Raw genomic sequence first — 17,357 nt, forward strand, 5'->3', positions numbered from 1 at the left:
ATACTTCATTACTTATATTTTGTTATTGTTCTCAGTTAATAACTTTTCCTTTTCTTTTTTTTATCTGTGTTGTAGGGAAGAAGCAAAAAATCCTCACTTTTGGTCTAGGGTTTGTGTGCATAATATGGCCAAGTTAGCCAAGGAGGCAACTACTGTCCGTCGTGTTTTAGAGTCTTTGTTTCGATATTTTGATAACAATAATTCATGGTTATCAAACGATGGGCTTGCCCTATGTGTCTTAATGGATATGCAATTATTAATGGAGAAGTCAGGTACTTGGATCTGTATTACCACTTCTATTAATATTTTCATCAAGAGGCCAACTAAAATTTAGTTTGCAGGACAAAATACACATTTGATGATATCAGCACTAATAAAGCACCTTGAACACAAGGCTATTTTGAAGCAGCCTTCCCTACAGCTAAGTATTGTCGAAGTAACAGCTACCCTTGCAGAACAATCAAAAGCTCAAGCTTCTGTAGCAATTATAGGCGCAATAAGTGATCTTGTAAGGCATTTAAGGAAAACAATGCATTTTTCTCTGGACAGCAAGGAGTTGGGAGATGAGATAACAAAATGGAATGACAGATTCCGAAAAGCAGTTGATGAGTGTCTTGTTCAGTTATCGAAAAAGGTACTAACCTTTTTATCTAGCACCTTTATATTTTAAAAGATTTGCCTGTACTATTAGCTTGTGAATGTTGTAAACTGATTGGCCTATATTTGGTCTTTTAGTGTATTTGCTTTTTTTCTTTTTCTTTTTATTATGTGCACATAAAGGACATTTATGCTAATCACTGTCAGATAATCTGCTGATGCAAAAGCTTAATCTATTAGGCAATGGATCAACAATGTACATCATGCCTTTTAGATGCCTCCTCACATGAAGCTCCTACGCACTTGCCACACTGCTCATGAGTGCATGATTGATGAAAAGATGTGCCGCCCTCTAAACAGAAACAGAATTAATAATTAATATAGATTAACAGAGATTTTGTGAGGTTCAAAATTTGAATTTGAGATTTGTAGAAACTTTGGGTCTGAATTTATGTTAGATAACTAGTTGATGAAAAAGATTAATATGCACTGGCAAAGTATAATAGGAGACGGATGGAAATCTGGAGAATTGCATATAAGAGAGCTTAGAAATGTTCCTGACTTCTTTGACCAGGTTGGTGATGCTGGACCCGTTCTTGACATGATGGCTGTAATGTTAGAAAATATCTCAAGTACTGCCTCAGTTGCTCGATCAACAATTTGTGCCGTTTATCGGACAGCACAGATAATCGCATCTGTACCAAATTTGTCATATCACAATAAGGTACATAAATGTATTAATTAATGCCACAGGTCTTGTGTAATTCAATGGTCTGAATAATTTAATTTGCACCATATGTTGCAGTCATTTCCTGAAGCTCTTTTCCAACAATTGGTCATAGCAATGGTCCACCCTGATCATGAAACACGTGTGACTGCTCACCGTGTATTTTCCATTGTTCTAGTTCCGTCTTCTGTTTGTCCTTATTCTTTCTCAGTTAGTCTCGAACAACCTGATATGCATGATCTTCAAAGGACACTCTCAAGGACCGTCTCTGTCTTTTCATCTTCAGCTGCTTTGTTTGAGAAATTAAGAAAAGAGAAGTTTTCCTTGCGAGAGAGTGCTTACCAAGAAAGTCAGAGTAAAATTTCTGATGGATGTGATGGACAATCTTATGATGCAAAACTTCATAAAATTCAGTCATCCCAATTCCGTGCATGTAGTATGAAAGCTCCCTCTTTATCATTAAAGGCAGACAATGGTTCTCTGTCGTACAAAGAAACAGTATGTACAATTCAACCTAGTATTTATCTTGTGCAGCTTCACTTTATTATACTTAATCTGGCGAGCTGTAATTTATCTTAGAAGAGTTTTGCTTGTCTCTGATTGATTGGATTCAGGAACCAGTTTCGTTGAGACTGAGCAATCATCAGATCACACTTTTGCTGTCCTCCATATGGGTTCAGGCTATTTCCCCTCAGAACACTCCTGAAAACTTTGAAGCTATTGCTCATACCTACAGCTTGATATTGTTGTTTTCTCGACCAAAGGTAATGCAATTGGTATGCCTATTTCTGCCTATTGCAAAAAAGCCATATTGTAATCTTTGTATTTGATCTTCTAAAATTTTATGTGCATGAATATCCAATAATCTAATACTTACATTCTGGATGTACTTTATGAGATTATCCTTCCTCATGTCTTTTGCCTGGCCTCCTCTTTTTCAAATGTATAAATCGTCCGGGAGATATTTTATCTGATAAATGAAAATGCCACAAATTATTTTGTAGTCATGTGCAGATGCAAGAAACATGGTTTCTGAACAAATAAGCCATGCTTCTATTACATTAGTTTTTTTATTTATGTTTATGTTAGTCTTTGCAGAATATGTCTTTGTTACACGATGTCATTGTCATTTACAACATAACTAATATTAGCCTATTAGGGTATTTGACTTTTTCCCTCTTTTGATGGAGGGGAGGATACTATTCTTTTGGTCTTTAACTCTGTTGAAGTATCATAAAGAGGCACTAAGACCCATCTTTTCCTTGCAACTAAGGGGTGAATACTAAAATCTAATTCTCATAAGAGTTCTTGCTCCTTCATTAGTACAAGCAAAAATAGAAAATTAACAAAAGGATCGACTAGTCTATTCTGATGCCACAAAGTACTGTAGATAAATAATCTAACACACTGTTCTTGAGAAGTTTCTGCTTTCATTCTTTTGCAAGGTTGCAGTTCAACATTATGATAGACAGCATGTACTTGTATTAAATCTCACACATTGATAGCACAATAACACATATAGATACATTTTACAGTTGTATAGTTGACATGACATTCTACGAATGCAACTGATACTGCGGATGTTTTGCAGCCTAATTTCTCACACGTTTTTATTATTGAGGGTGGATTAATCAACCCTTTCCATTTAACAATTTTATTATTACAAAAAAATTTGCAAAATAAAGCCTAAATGCAATCACTTCATCTACATTTTACTAAGGGTATTGACAAAGAACTGGCCATATACATGTCTAAATTTGTCTTAGACTTGATTTGCAAGTTTCTTTTTTGTTTTGGAAAAAAGCTATAATTATTGTCGATTACCATATTGGTACTGAAGTATGATATAGCCATCGTAGTGTTTACACGAACAATATCAATGGGTACTTTTCATTAAGGAGTTCCTTGTCATTGCTTCATTGGCACAGTGCTTCCATGGCACATGCCATGCCGATGTAGGCCACAACCCTCTGTGCCAACAGAGGTAAGTAGTTTGGTTTTCCCAAGTTATTTGCCCCAGTTTGAAGAAATCTGAAAAAATGGGAAATTTATCAAATTAATATCATATTGGTGTATCATGCAAGTAGATCTAGCACTTTTCGTGAGAAATAGCATATATTGCACTAGTATGTAAGTCTTAAAGACTAAAACCATTGTTCGAAAAGGTTGCTGCTATGGCTGCCAGGGCGGGATTCAGCTACTATTGCCATGCCATGGGCTTTAGGCCTCACTCTTGGCTAGTAGTTAGTCTAATATTGTACTTTTAAGCTTCTCTAAAGCTCAATTCACCATGAAAGCCCTTAATTATTTGTTTGGAGAAAGAGAGTGAAAGAGAGTAGGCAGAAAAGAGATCAAAAAAAGAACTCTCAGTAATCATTTCTTTGGATTGGTATTCACCCATGTTTAAGTGTGATAGTAGCAAATCACTATCAATATTTTACTTGTATAATTTTTAGTTCATTTTTTCTTTCTTTTCCTTCTTCCTCAACCTGATTTTCTATGTCACTACCCAAAATAGGAATCATGATCGGCCATGCATCTCAATATGCTTGAGATGCACGAAGCCTTATTAATACTCTCTATGTGTACGATAGCAAAATAAATAAGCAAAATGAGAATGTGTTTTATTAAATTGTGTAACTAATTACAATAAAGATAAAGCAATGTTAAAGTTTTTGAGTCTCTAAACTAAATAAATAAAACTTCTAATCTAAAGCATAAAAATCTAAAAGAGCGGAAAGGTAAATAGGTGAATCCTAAGTGGAGGTGGAGTCCGGGTACATCTCGCTCAGTCGCCCCGCTGACTATTATTTGAAATAGATAAACAAATACAATAAAATAAACATGTGAGTGAATCCACTCACCTGAGTCTAGGTAAGACAACCGAAATCTCAAATCTCTAGCTTACGTACTAAAAATCACCACCTTAAATAATAAATAATAATCAAAATTTTAATTTGAATAATAACAATATTTCTAAGATTTAAAAATAAAAAAAAACTAAAAGAAAAACTAAAATGGGTTTTAAGTAATAGTCAGCGGGGCGACTGAGCGAGATGTACCCGGACCCCACCTCCACTTAGGATTCACCTATTTACCTTTCCGCTCTTTTATATTTTTATGCTTTAGATTAGAAGTTTTATTTATTTAGTTTAGAGACTCGAAAACTTTAACATTGCTTTATCTTTATTGTAATTAGTTACACAATTTAATAAAGCACATTCTCATTTTGCTTATTTATTTTGCCATTGTACACGTAGAGAGTATTAATAAGGCTTCGTGCATCTCAAGCATATTGAGATGCATGGCCGGTGATGATTCCTATTTTGGGTCGTGACAGTGTTCTCCGCGCCTAGTCGCGTGCCGGAGAGGGAGAGGGGAGGGGCTGCACGTGCACCCTCCTCTCTCAACCCCAAATTTTTTTTTTCTTTCTAGTTCTGACATTCTATCTTCCAATTCTTCTTCCACTTTAATCTCTTTACAATTGATTTTTTTTCTGTTATTACATATGGTATTGCCGATTAAGAAAATATAAAAAGTTTGAGGTGCGCCTCAGATTTATAGTGATTGCCATCCTCTGCACACCATGAATCATTTTGGCCGCTATATTTCCTCATGCTTTTTGGAATATTGCCTAAACATTTTTTTTTCTGAAAAGAGGTCTCCGGATGCCTCTGGAAGGTCAATTATTAATTAAAGCACCCATAGTTGTTGGTAGAAGATAAAATTTAGAGTATCTAGTTTATAGAGGCTGGCTTAACAATACTTTACAAGAAAATCACGTTACACAATCTATGCAATGAGAAAGTTCCAACTTTTGGGATAATATTACTCTCACCGAGTAGAGTAAATTAAGATGCTTTTGAACCCTTCGCTATTGTATTTTAATGATATCAAGTTTTTAACATGCTTTATTGGTCCTAATAGAAATATTAAACATATCTGTATCATGAATGCAGGCTAATCTAGTCTTACGTTCTTTTTATTTTCCTAATCGGCAGTTCTTTCCCTTTCAGACATCAATCAATGAGACTCTTATTCAGAGTTTTCAGCTTGCGTTCTCTCTAAGAAGCTTTTCACTTGGAGGACAGGGTAAGATTTTCAAAAACTTGCCTTTCAGACCTCTGCTTGTATTAATAATGTATTTGCAGTTTTCCAATAGTTTTTCCAAGTAAGTTTTTACAGGAAATCCTAAATTTTGACTTTTTGCTAAGTTAGTGACAGTAGTTGACTCTGTGCTTTCATTAAACATTAGTAGACTGTGATCTACTAATTTGATCTAAGCCATGAGGACTTGACAATTTGACATCATACCCACCTGCCTCCATATGAGGTAGATTAGATTTACCTCCCCGACCATGAAAAGCATTCAACAAAAGACAAACAAAATGAACCAACAATTCTGTAGAAAAATGGTATGACAAATGGTAGCAAAAGAAAATCTTAAAAGTAGACTCTCTCAATCCAAACTGATGCACATTTGGTGTCGCATTTAATTGGAGATCTACTTAAGAGTAAGATATAAAGGCATTGCCCACCAGGATTTGCAGACATTCACTATTTCCATCAATTTTTTATACTAAAGTATGTTTTATGCATGTAATTACTGGGGCTAAGAAAGTTTAATGACTTCAATTGAGCTTCTAAATTTAAAGTAATTTAGTCTCCTTTTTTGGTTTGTAATACTTGGTAAGCTAATTTAAATTTCACATCCAAAAGAAGGTGAAGAACAAGATCAAATTTGGTGATAGAGCCCATTGGTTAGCCTTAACCTGTCAGAGAAGTACCTAGAAACCTCAACCAACATAGAAAGTGATGTGGTTTCTGCCTTCTTGAACAGAGAAGAGAATCAAGTAGTTTTTTGCGAAGACCATAGACTTTATTGAAGACTTGAAGTTGCAATTTAGAATTCCTTTTATTGACTCACCAATTGCTCTAAAAGCCTAAAAGCTTAGGAGACGTTTACCTATATAATAAGTTCTATACTGGTATAGCTATACTTATTTGTTATACTTGCATAAACTATTATGATGTTTATATAATTTGTAATCAACTTGATGTGATATGAAGTTGAAATGATAGTTTGACAAATAATTAAAATACCCTTTATAATATATATAGGTGAGGAAAGGAGAGGGGAGAGAAAAGAAAGAGAAAAAAGAAAGAGTGATTGAAATGATAGCTGAATGAAGTGGTATTATTTTAAGGGTAAAATAGTACTCGGCAAATATAAAAATATTGATGAAAGAGGAGAGGAGAGAGAAATAGATATTAGTAAACTAGTATTAAGATAAGTGATTGCTTACTTACTATACTAGTATAAGGAGGTTTTTGCTAGAATAAGATTTTTCTTTTTCTATAAATGAACGAGGCCTTAAGCTTTTAGAGAACGGAAGATTTTATGTTTTATATTTTAACACCTTTAAAATATGGACAATAGTTCAATGAAGAGCATGTGAGGTGCATATATTGGGTTAATTCTTCCTTGATATTTTCCTAGACTTGACGATTAGAACTTTTAAAATGCTTTTCTAGTTAACAACATTTTGGAGACAACAACTAGTTTGATCATAGTTATATATAACTAGTTTGCAGGATCGTGTATGTCTCTTATGCGGTTTTGCCATTTTGGAGAATTATATTCTGCTCAGAGTACCTAACATTTAGTGATTATGGATTGTCATCCAATGCCACGTGGCAATTTAGGTTGCTCTTATCACTTTATATTACAGCTATTTGCTGCCATTCATTATGAAAATCTTCTTGATCATAGAAATATCTTATTAACTAAAAATTTATTCTCAAATATATGATTTTTCTTTTTGTAGGTTCACTGCCTCCATCACGTTGTCGGTCCTTGTTTACCCTGGCAACATCTATGATTGTGTTCTCTGCAAGAGCTTTCAATATTGCACCTCTTATCCCAATTGTTAGATCATCACTTAATGAGAAAACAGTATGTAATTAATCCTCATGATCTTGCTAGAGTTCACTTTGTTTCATTAAGAATGCTTTCAATAAGGCGCTCTGAATAAGACTGGCTTGTTATTTAATTCTTTAATGGGCATCTGATCAATAGAGAATAATTTATTAAGTAATAAACAGGGTTTATGCACATTATGAGATAAATTTCATGTGCTTCTTCTGAAATCGCCATAAAGAAGCTAGCTCCCATAGATTCTTGTACTCTTTATATGGATACACATAATCCTGTTTGGGCTATGCTACAGCCTACAGCTCACTTCATGTTTAGCTGCATCTTTACTTCGCTGGCTCAAGATTAGTTCTTCTAGTACTTGTGGACATCCTGCAATGTTTGGGCTTATGTGGCTACTGTCTAGAATCAAGGATAGCCATGTCGACCACCGGTCAGCACAGCATGGCACGACACGTACCATGACATTTGCCGGCCATGCCGCAAGAGAGGTAGAGAAAGGAGGTTACTCACCTTCATTCGTCAACTTCGTTGTCGTCGTCACCGCCGACCTCATCGTCGATCTAGATCCACAACTTAGGTTTTTATTCACCCACCTTGACTCACTCGAGGTCTTCTTCCTCCTCGAGCTAGGGCATCTGTGTCGATCAAGCGGCACCTTCATCTACGAGCTCCGGCAACACGAACGACGGCGACAACAAGGTCGGTGGCAACATAAAACTCAACGACGAGATCGACGGTCAACAGATCACTGCTAGAAGGGGTGTCGTGCGGCACTTCTCGTGCCACATGCCACGTGCCACGGCCATCGTTGTCTATAATATCTATTATGAAATATGTGATTTCAAACTTTTTTATTGATTGTGACAAAACCATAGTGCTAAATGCTGATCTTTGTGTTCCAGATTGATCCATTTCTTTGTTTGGTTGAAGACTGCAAACTTCAGGTGGTGAAAAATGCATATAATATTTCGTTAAAAGTTTATGGATCACAAGAGGATGAGAGTTGTGCTTTGGAGTCTCTTTCAGCAGTAGAACTGACAGAAAGCCACTCAAAAGAATCCGTGGTTTCTATGATTATAAACAGCATAGAAGATTTACCAGATGTACTATCTCCTGTAAACCATCTTTCAATTTTTACATAGTTGATTGGTGAAATTGGTCCTCATCTTATTGTTGTACCTGTTGATTTCTATCTGTCTCTGTAGTCGGAGTTGGCCATTATACAAAAGCAACTGCTAAGTGATTTTTTGCCTGATGATCTGTGCTCATTTGGTGCTCAGTTTGAAGCACCACGAAAGATTACTCCTTTTGGCTCTAACAAGTATTATGGATGCCAAGAGCAGGTGCTTAACATCAGGTTACTTTGGTTTATCTGCTGACATGTTCATGTAAAGGTGCTGACTTATTCTGCAGGTCATGTTTTCTGCCTTCTCAAACGACGATGACCTCTTCGGTGAAGTATTTGAAAACCCAGAAGCTCCTACTTTGCAGATGTCCACAGGCAAATCAAATCTTCTGAGTGTCAACCAGCTACTAGAAACGGTTTGTTTTTCCCTGCTTTGCTTCCATATAATTTTTCTTTTCAAAAATTATTCTGAGAAACTTTAGGAAATCTTTTAATCTACAGAATCCTGTTGAATTAGAAATTCCCTTGATTGTAAGGGAAGACCAAAATTAACATGTGAGTAGTTGGATAAGACATGATAGAACTTGATTTGTACATAAATTTTTGCACTAGATAGAGATGAATGGAGGAGAAGCATACATATAGGCTATAGCTGACCTAACTAATTGGGATGATAGCTTTGGTTGCTGTTATAGAGAATCATCTCATTCAAGTTGTCAAATGTTAAAACTATGATTTTTGCTGATCCTAACAACTGTATCCATATGGTCTTGGATTATATTTAGAGTTCTTCAAGTAAATTGACCACCATAGTGCAAAAAAATTATGATCACCAGAAGTTTCAACTTGGCAAACTCTAGAATGTGTGAAGAGTCCCAAATTATTAGTTGTTATTCAAGTTCAAGTGTATACACACACATATTCTATCAAATTAGATCAAAATAACAATAAGACACACATTTTCTTTATCATCTACACTGATGTGACCATCAACACTACCGTTGCTACTGCCACAACGACTACTATCATTTCTGTGCTGCCACCTCTCCATCTTCTTCTCTTCTCTCTGTGCCTTTTATCTTCAGTCTTCACTTAAATAGATAGTGGTAGTGTTGCAGTTTATTGATGATGTCACGACCCGAAATAAGAATCATGACCGACCATACATCTCAATATGCTTGAGATACACGAAGCATTATTAATACTTTCTACGTGTACAATGGCAAAAATAAATAAATAAAATAAAAATCTACTTTATTAAATTTAAAACTAATTGCAATAAACATAAAACAATGTTATTGTTTTTGAGTCTCTAAACGAAACAAATTTATCTTCTAATCTAAAGCATAAAATCCAAAAGAGCGAAAAAGTAAATAGGTGAATCCTAAGTGGAGGTGGAGTCCGGGTACATCTCGCTCAGTCGCTCCACTGACTATTACCTGAGATAGACAAAAAAAATATAAAAAAAAAGAATCCATGAGCTAACAACTATAGCTCAGTGAGTGGAATCTACTCGAAAACCAAATAAATTCTAAATTTTATTAATGTTGAATAAAATAAAATTTAGAACTAATAATTGACAATATACATAACAATTTGCAATAGGCATGCTCTTTAAATAATGACAATGATAATAATAGAGAGTTACAACTTGTAACCTTGCACAGTTTCAACATATTAACATATTTTTAATATTTATACTATTATATGTCTCAATGGGTCTAAACCCTGTGAATCCACATCAACTAGAAGTCACCTCGAGATGACACTCGGGGCTTTTTTTCATAACTGATCTGGTTAGGGTCATCAGATGGTATCACTATGTGATCAACACACTCTGTCTTTTCCACTAACCGTTAAGATAAGTTAGAGTCACCTAGGAATTTCTCATTCTTCCTAGAACTGTTCCCTAATCCCGCCAGAGTCACCTAGGAAAGTCACTGCAGTGATCTGATTTAGGACTTTTCTCTGGACTTCTAGATAGACTTGAGTCACCACGGAAAATCGCAAGCGATTTATATCGAGACTGTTCTCTAAGTCGTACCAATACTAGTCTCATGTTTCTTTTCACTAAAATCAATATTTGCACAAAGTATGGTGATGCACTGAGTACAATGATTAAATGCACACAGAAAATGTAATAATTAAAATTTTGCACGTAAGGATAAAATAAATAAATTTGCACACAAAAAATTTACATGGTCTGACAAAGGTACGAAATATAATAAAATAAATATGTGAGTGAACCTACTCACCTGAGTCTAGGCAAGACAATCGAAATCTCAAATCTCTAGCTCACATACTAAAAATCACCACCTTTAATTATAAATAATAATAAGTTTTCAATTTAAATAATATCAATATTTTTAAAATTTTAAAAAAAACTAAAAAAACTAAAATGAGTTTAATTACCCATTGGATTGGGCTAGGCTGTTGCTGGCCCGGCCCATTCCAAAAATAGAACTAATCGGATTGGGCCAAGGCCCAGCCAAGATAATAAATTGGATTGGGCTGTAGCTGGCCCGCAGCCCACCCTTCCACCTCATGCTAGTTGGGCTGGGCCAAGGCCCAACCCAAAGCTAACAAAGAACTGGGCTGCAGGTCGGCCTGCAGCCCATGACTTAAGGCTAGAGGTCGGGTCGGGTCAGGTTCGCAACCCAAACCCGAACCCGAGAGAAGGAAAAAGGTTGGCTCGAGTTGAACCCGAGCCCAACCTTTTTCTTCCCCAAAGAGATTGGTGAGGGAAAAGAAGAGAGGAGAAAAAGGAAGGGAGAGAGAGGGCATCGCTGGCGACCATTGTCACCGACAGCCTATCGACCTCGTCGGAGGTCCCCTAGCGACCTCAACGACTTGCACTGGAGGGAAGGTCGACCACGGCAACCAACGGTGGAAGACCTCCCACCCATGGCCAACCACAACCCGAGCCACGAGGGCCTCCTATAAGATATCATCGACACCGGGCTTAGAGCACGAAGCTTCCGGTGACGATGCGGTTGCGACCCAAAGCCGTCGGCCGGCCTGATTTGCCGATGAAGCCTAGAAACCCAAATTTAGGTATTTCTAATTTACCTTATTAACCTTTAATTAATTTTGAAGGGTGGGAGAGGGCTTACCAAGGAGTCACGTGGTGGTCTCCGGTGGCTCTGGCGGTGCTCCGGCAGACCGATTCCACGGCATTCCGACGGTGAGGAAGAAGAAAGCGAAAGAGAGAAGGAAGAAGAGAGAGAAGGGGGCTGAGGTGGTTAAGCAGAGAGAGAGAGAGAGAGAATTAGGGTTTTAATTTATAGATTAAAAGGAAATCAAATCTAATTCGATTCGGATTAGATGAGATTTTCCTTGCCCCTCGTCGCATGCCGGAGAGGGAGAGGGGAGGGAGTTGCACGTGCACTCTCCTCTCTCAACCCCTAATTTTTTTTCTCTGGTTCTTACAGATGATGCTTGTATCATTTTCTTGGAAGAGATAGTCTAGGGAGGGGTTAGGAGTAGTTGAAGAATAGAGACAGAGATAGGAAGAAAGGAAATGTCAGGAGGTGAGAGAAATTTAATTGTCATGGTGGTCATAAGGGTGGAGACAAAAATGGTACATATGAATTATGAAGGTGATTGTGTGGTGGAGGAACAAAGGTAGAAAATAAAGGGATACGGAGATAACAGAGTCAATCATCTTTGCTAGAATTTGGTCATTTTAGCAGCTTTTCTTTTTCTTATTTCTTTTTTTGTCTCTATTATTCCCATTTCTGTCATTTGCCTTTGTATATTGCAAATCAAACTTGAGTCGCGAAACTTACGAAGGAATGAATATGCCAAAGTCACTACGAAGGAATGAATATGCCAAACTTGAGTCGCGGAACGTTCTCCTGAACTTCTAAATAGACTAGAGTCACTATGAAAAGTCACAAGCGATCTATACCGAGATTGTTCTCTAAGTCATACCAAATACTAGTTATATTTTTTTCTACTAAAATTTACAATTTGCATGAAGTATAGCGATGCACTGAATTATATATTTTACGCACAAAATTATAGTAATTAAATTGCACATAGAAAATATAATAAATAATTTGCACATAGAGATATATGTAGTCTGATAAAAGATACAAAACACAATATCGATAAATATGTGAGCGAACCCACTCACCTTTGTCTAGGTAAAACAATTGAAATCGCTAATCTCTACTCTACATGCTAAAAATCACCATATTTTATAATAAATAATAATAAAATTTTAAATTAAATAATATCATGATTTGTAAAATTTAAGGCTAAATAAATAGTTAAAATGGGTTGATTTAAATCCATTGGATTGGGCTTGACTGCGGCTAGCCCGCAGCCCACACCAATCTATTAATTGGGCTAGGCCAAGGCCCAACCAAATCGTAATGGTCAGGTCTTTGGATCCGAAATCCAAACCCGAACCCACAAAATAAATAAAAGGGTCAGCTTAGGTTTAACCCAAGCCCAATCAAATCTTCTCCCCACGGTGATCGACGCGAGGAAGAGAAGGAGAGAGAGTCCACTGGCGACAACCGTCGTCGACGGTCCATCGGCCACAACCCAAGCACCTCGACACTCTCATGATCACGTAAACCACATGAGATGGAGAAATCGTCGTTGACGAGAAGCAGCTCGACTCCATGGCCGACGGCCATGGAATTGTCTTCTACCAAAAACCGAGCCACAAGGGCTCCAGGGAAGCACACCTACGGCATGAGGCCACAGACACGAAGCTTTGGCACACGAGCGACAGCGATCTGAAGCCGCCGGTCAGCTTGATTCACTAACGACGCCGTTTCACCCCAAAAATAGGTATTTCTATTCTAAATTTTAACTTAAATTAAATTTAAGGGGTGGGAGATGGCTTATCGACGAGTCGCATGGTGGTCTGCCAATTGCTTCGCGATGCTCCGACAAATTGATCCCACGTCGTGACTTCGACGGTAAAGAAAGAAGAAGAAGAAGAAGAAGAAGAAGAAAGGAAATATGGTGAGTGAATAAGATAGAATTAGGGTTTCTATTTATAGATTAGGTTTTAATCCTAATTCTAATGCAAATTTGATTCAGAGTGGCGGAAAATCCCGCAGCCACTCCCGTTGTGTGACTCAAAAGGAGAAGGGAGGGAGGTTGCACGTGCAGTGCACATGCGCCCTCTTCTCTCTCATTTTTTTCCAATTCCTACACTAGACAATGTTGAATCATAAATTGATGCTTTGTGTACATGTAGGTCTCCTAAAAAGGAAATATAATGATGTTTTTTTGTTCTCGATCAAGTGGTTATTTTCAAAATTCTGGATTGCATTACGTGTGTGATTGTGTCTTATGTGTGCATGTGCATGTATAGACATATATTTCCTCATCAAGTGGTTATAAATTGAAAAAGTTTATGAAAAACCTTAAGCTTAACTATATGACCTTTAACAAATAAACTTGACGATAAACAATGAAAGCTAAACATAAGCAATGCAAACACGCATGATTTACGTGAAAAACTCCAAACTAGGGTAAAAACCACGAATCATTTTTGCTAGGATCAAATCAATCACTAATTAAAAGCAAGTTCAAGAACTGCTTACAGATTACTTGCTGAAACCCACATCTATCTGAAGATCTCTTGTTCGCTAGAACTTGCAATGAGTTGCATCTAGTGGTTGATTGCACCAATCTCTTTGACCTTTGAAATCGAACGAATCATGTCGAGATAAGTTGCACAATGTTGCAACGATCAAGAACAATCTTTGAACGCTCAAATCTTGTAGCTTTTTGATCAATGAAGAACTTCCACTCAAATCTTTGCCAAAGTTTCAATTCTCGTTCTTCAATCACACCTATCTTCTAGGCTTTGAGGACTTATATAGGTTTTCAAAGATAGATGTGAAACCTAGTTTAAGTTAGTCTAGAATTGATTAATTTTGTCAAGGTGTTCAAACGCATGAAGAGCCGTTCGAACACACTTAGCAAAAATAGTCCAAACGACCAAGGTTGTTTGAATGCCCGCAAACACCTATTATTTTCTTCTGTCTTGTAAAGATGAGTTTGAATGCATCTGGAACATTCGAACGCCTGTTAAAGCCCACTGCTCTGGAGAAAATGCGTTCGAACGTATTAGGGGCCGTTCGAACGCCTGTTAAAGACCACTGCTCTAGGGAAAATGCATTCGAACGATTGTTAAAGACCACTGCTCTAGGGAAAATGCATTCGAACGCCTGTTAAAGACCACTGCTCTGGGGAAAATGCGTTCGAAAGCATCTAGGCTCGTTCGAATGTCAATTAAATGCTACTCCTCTCGGGATTTTGCGTTCCAATGCCTCTAAAGGCTGTTCGAACGTCGGAATGCTGGAACAAAGTATCATACTTGCAAGTGCGTTCAAACGACTGAACACTAGAACGCTGTTTCATTGACTTAAAAACTTTGCTATTGTATCATGCTCTTTACAAAAATTTATCAACACAAATAAAATAGGTTTTGTTTACTTAGTTACCAATAAAATAAAGTTACATCATTTGTATTATCTGCTAGTCTGCAAAGAAAGTCACATTGTAACTTTCTCTCGTTGTTCCATTAGATGTGTTGATTTATATTTTCTAGTTGTATTTGCTTATATTTTCAGGTGGTAGATACAGTATCTCAAGTGGGAAGGTTTTCAGTATCAACTACCCCTGATATGCCATTTAAAGAAATGACTAGTCACTGTGAGGCTCTTCTTAGTGAAAAACAACAGAAGATGTCTGCTTTCATGAGTTTGCAGCAAATACAGGAAAATTCTCTTGGTGGCTTGTCGCATGACCAGTATGAGAGGAGAGAGTACCCATATTTGTTTACAGAGCAGCTCGATAAGGTATAATAATCTATAGTTATATAAGATAATGCATGGACTTATATTTTAGTAGACAAATATCAATCTCCTTTTCCCAGTGTTCAATGGTTCTCCCCATTATCTTACCTGTTACTTTCCTTACACACTCTAGTTTTAGTTGTTCTACTTCTAGCAGCAATTAAAATCCTTGGTCCAATTGTAGTGTAAAACAAAATATTTCTTCATTGTGCTAATGATACGAGTATTTTCAATATGCAGAATACAAATCCTTTTCTTCAGCCGAACTTGGATGCCTACCAACAAAATCTGTCTGGAGACAACACAAAGGTAGCGCATAATGACATTCAATCCCACCACCAGTTTCTCAAGCTCCCAGCATCAAGCCCATTTGATAACTTTCTAAAGGCTGCTGGCTGTTAAGCTGGTATTACAGAAGGTAGCGAAAACATCACTGTGGATATGTTATCATGTAAAGTAGTTTGTTATACGAAGCTCAAAGTCAAGTCATCTAGGGCTCTCGAGGCGCTTAATGGCTCCCACCTCTTCCTTCATACAGTTGCATGACATTTTTGATTCATGGTCATAGAGGTTTGCCTGTTTTTGGCTTCTATTCATTTACTTTGTAGTTCTGTATAGAACTTTTTTTGCTTCCTTTTTACCCCTCTTCTTTTCTTTTCTCTATTTTCTTGTGTGGGTGAAGCGGGTTTCTATTTTTTGGTTCATTAAAATTTAAGGAGGAAACATTCTGAGTGGGCGAAAGTGTACCTATTATCATCAAATTTACAATCGATTATTATACTTGGAGTGATTCATTTATAACTCAAAGCTTGCTGTACTTGGAGTGCCCCTTAATAATTAACCTTTTTTTTCAAAAAAAAAAAATTCTTGTATCTGATAGAGTACTCTGTGTGGAATTGGAAACTGGTTGATTTGAGGCTTATAATCTTGTTCATCTTTGTTGTATTGTTATCCCTGCGTTCTAAACAAAATGTTTTGTTTATTCAAGTAATAAGGATATTGTAAGTCTTGTTTATAATATCTATTTTAATGTCCACTCCCAACAGCTCTTTCCTTTGCCTATTCCAATCATCTTTATTCCAATCATATGAATCAGCTTTCTTGGAGGAATGATAATATACATTTAAATCACTGCTGCTGCTAGTACAAACCTAACATTAGAAGGACAAAAAAAAAAAAGGTTGCACTTACAAAAGAATATTAAGAAGCATACAGTAATCATTGTAGCAGAGATGATGATAGATAGTAATCCTTTGTCATCTGCACATTGGTTTGTGAGTGTGATGAGGCTGAGCAATCTCAGCTTCTGAAGAGCAGCAGAAGTAGGAGTCCTCCTTCTTCCCTACCACCTTTAGAGTACTCTCAAAGATAGACACTTCACATGGAATCCTCAGCACACCTTCATGTTGAAAGCCAAATTCTTCTTCTGCTTCTCTCAGTAACTCTACGAATTCCCTGTGGCCCAAGTACTCTGTGGGGATCACAAACCTCCTCATCTCCTCGCCGACGCATACAGCGAGGAATCCTTTTGGAACGGCGGCCGTGGCGGCGGAGAGAGATGAACAAGTATCAGAGAAGGAGAGGGTCTTCTTGAGGAAGTTGATGCTCTTGCTGTTGCTCTTTGGTGCAACTGTAAGCTTCTTCCACTTCTTCAGCATCTGCTGGAGTCTCACTATCTCTCTGATCTTGTTGTTTTGCTTGCTTCGATCCATGGAATTGTTGGTGAAGTGTGAGCGAGGAAGTGTATGCCGGTTTCGGAATATATATATATATATAGGAGGTGGAATCTTTTTTTCCCATCAATTTTTAATGCTTCTTGTAATAATAGCTATTTAATATTATTATTGTTTATTCAAGTTACTGTTCATTTTGATTATGGCTTCTGCCAACAACTAATATTTGGAGTCAAAAATTTTGACAGAGTTAAAGAAAAGAACAAAATTTGACCCGAGTACAATTTAGTATTTAGAGAGAGAAAAAAAGATATCTTTATCATCCCTTTATCTTAGAATAAATAATTCCATAAAAAAAAAGATGGAACTAGTCCTATCCTTCAATTTATCCTCATTTATCTTCTTTTTTTATAGTTTTTACTCTATCCAGTTGGCTAAACAGCATTCTTTTTAGTCATCTGCCATC

At 36.8% G+C, this 17,357-nt stretch overlaps 2 protein-coding genes across 7 annotated transcripts in view; one reads left to right on the forward strand and one right to left on the reverse strand.

Moving 5' to 3' along the window:
* The window catches only part of LOC140800446 (protein SEMI-ROLLED LEAF 2-like), a 30,072-nt gene extending 14,047 nt beyond the window's left edge, over window positions 1–16,025 (forward strand). For 5 of the 6 annotated variants that reach the window (XM_073155246.1, XM_073155248.1, XM_073155249.1 and 2 more), the window contains 12 exons: window positions 76–272; window positions 342–634; window positions 1,172–1,321; window positions 1,403–1,822; window positions 1,939–2,088; window positions 5,326–5,416; window positions 7,153–7,280; window positions 8,165–8,365; window positions 8,468–8,605; window positions 8,676–8,804; window positions 14,994–15,221; window positions 15,459–16,025. In XM_073155246.1, coding sequence (XP_073011347.1) covers window positions 76–272; window positions 342–634; window positions 1,172–1,321; window positions 1,403–1,822; window positions 1,939–2,088; window positions 5,326–5,416; window positions 7,153–7,280; window positions 8,165–8,365; window positions 8,468–8,605; window positions 8,676–8,804; window positions 14,994–15,221; window positions 15,459–15,620 — 2,287 coding nt within the window. In that variant the 3' untranslated portion in view covers window positions 15,621–16,025. The remainder of the gene's footprint in view (window positions 1–75; window positions 273–341; window positions 635–1,171; window positions 1,322–1,402; window positions 1,823–1,938; window positions 2,089–5,325; window positions 5,417–7,152; window positions 7,281–8,164; window positions 8,366–8,467; window positions 8,606–8,675; window positions 8,805–14,993; window positions 15,222–15,458) is intronic. The other variant, XM_073155247.1, reaches the window with a different exon arrangement.
* Window positions 16,026–16,474: 449 nt separating this feature from the next.
* LOC140800204 (auxin-responsive protein SAUR19-like) lies at window positions 16,475–16,930 on the reverse strand. The gene has a single exon (XM_073154875.1). The coding sequence runs from the start codon at window positions 16,928–16,930 to the stop codon at window positions 16,475–16,477; it is 456 nt and encodes a 151-aa protein (XP_073010976.1).
* Between the last annotated feature and the right edge of the window lie 427 nt (window positions 16,931–17,357).

The sequence above is a fragment of the Typha latifolia genome, chromosome 13 (genome assembly GCF_019914945.1).
Source record: "Typha latifolia isolate L0001 chromosome 13, TyphaL0001v2, whole genome shotgun sequence".
Taxonomy (NCBI): Eukaryota; Viridiplantae; Streptophyta; class Magnoliopsida; order Poales; family Typhaceae; genus Typha; species Typha latifolia.

Coding starts and splice junctions, on each gene's coding strand:
- LOC140800204 (XM_073154875.1), bottom strand. CDS start 16,930: ATGGATCGAAGCAAGCAAAACAACAAGATCAGAGAGATAGTGAGACTC.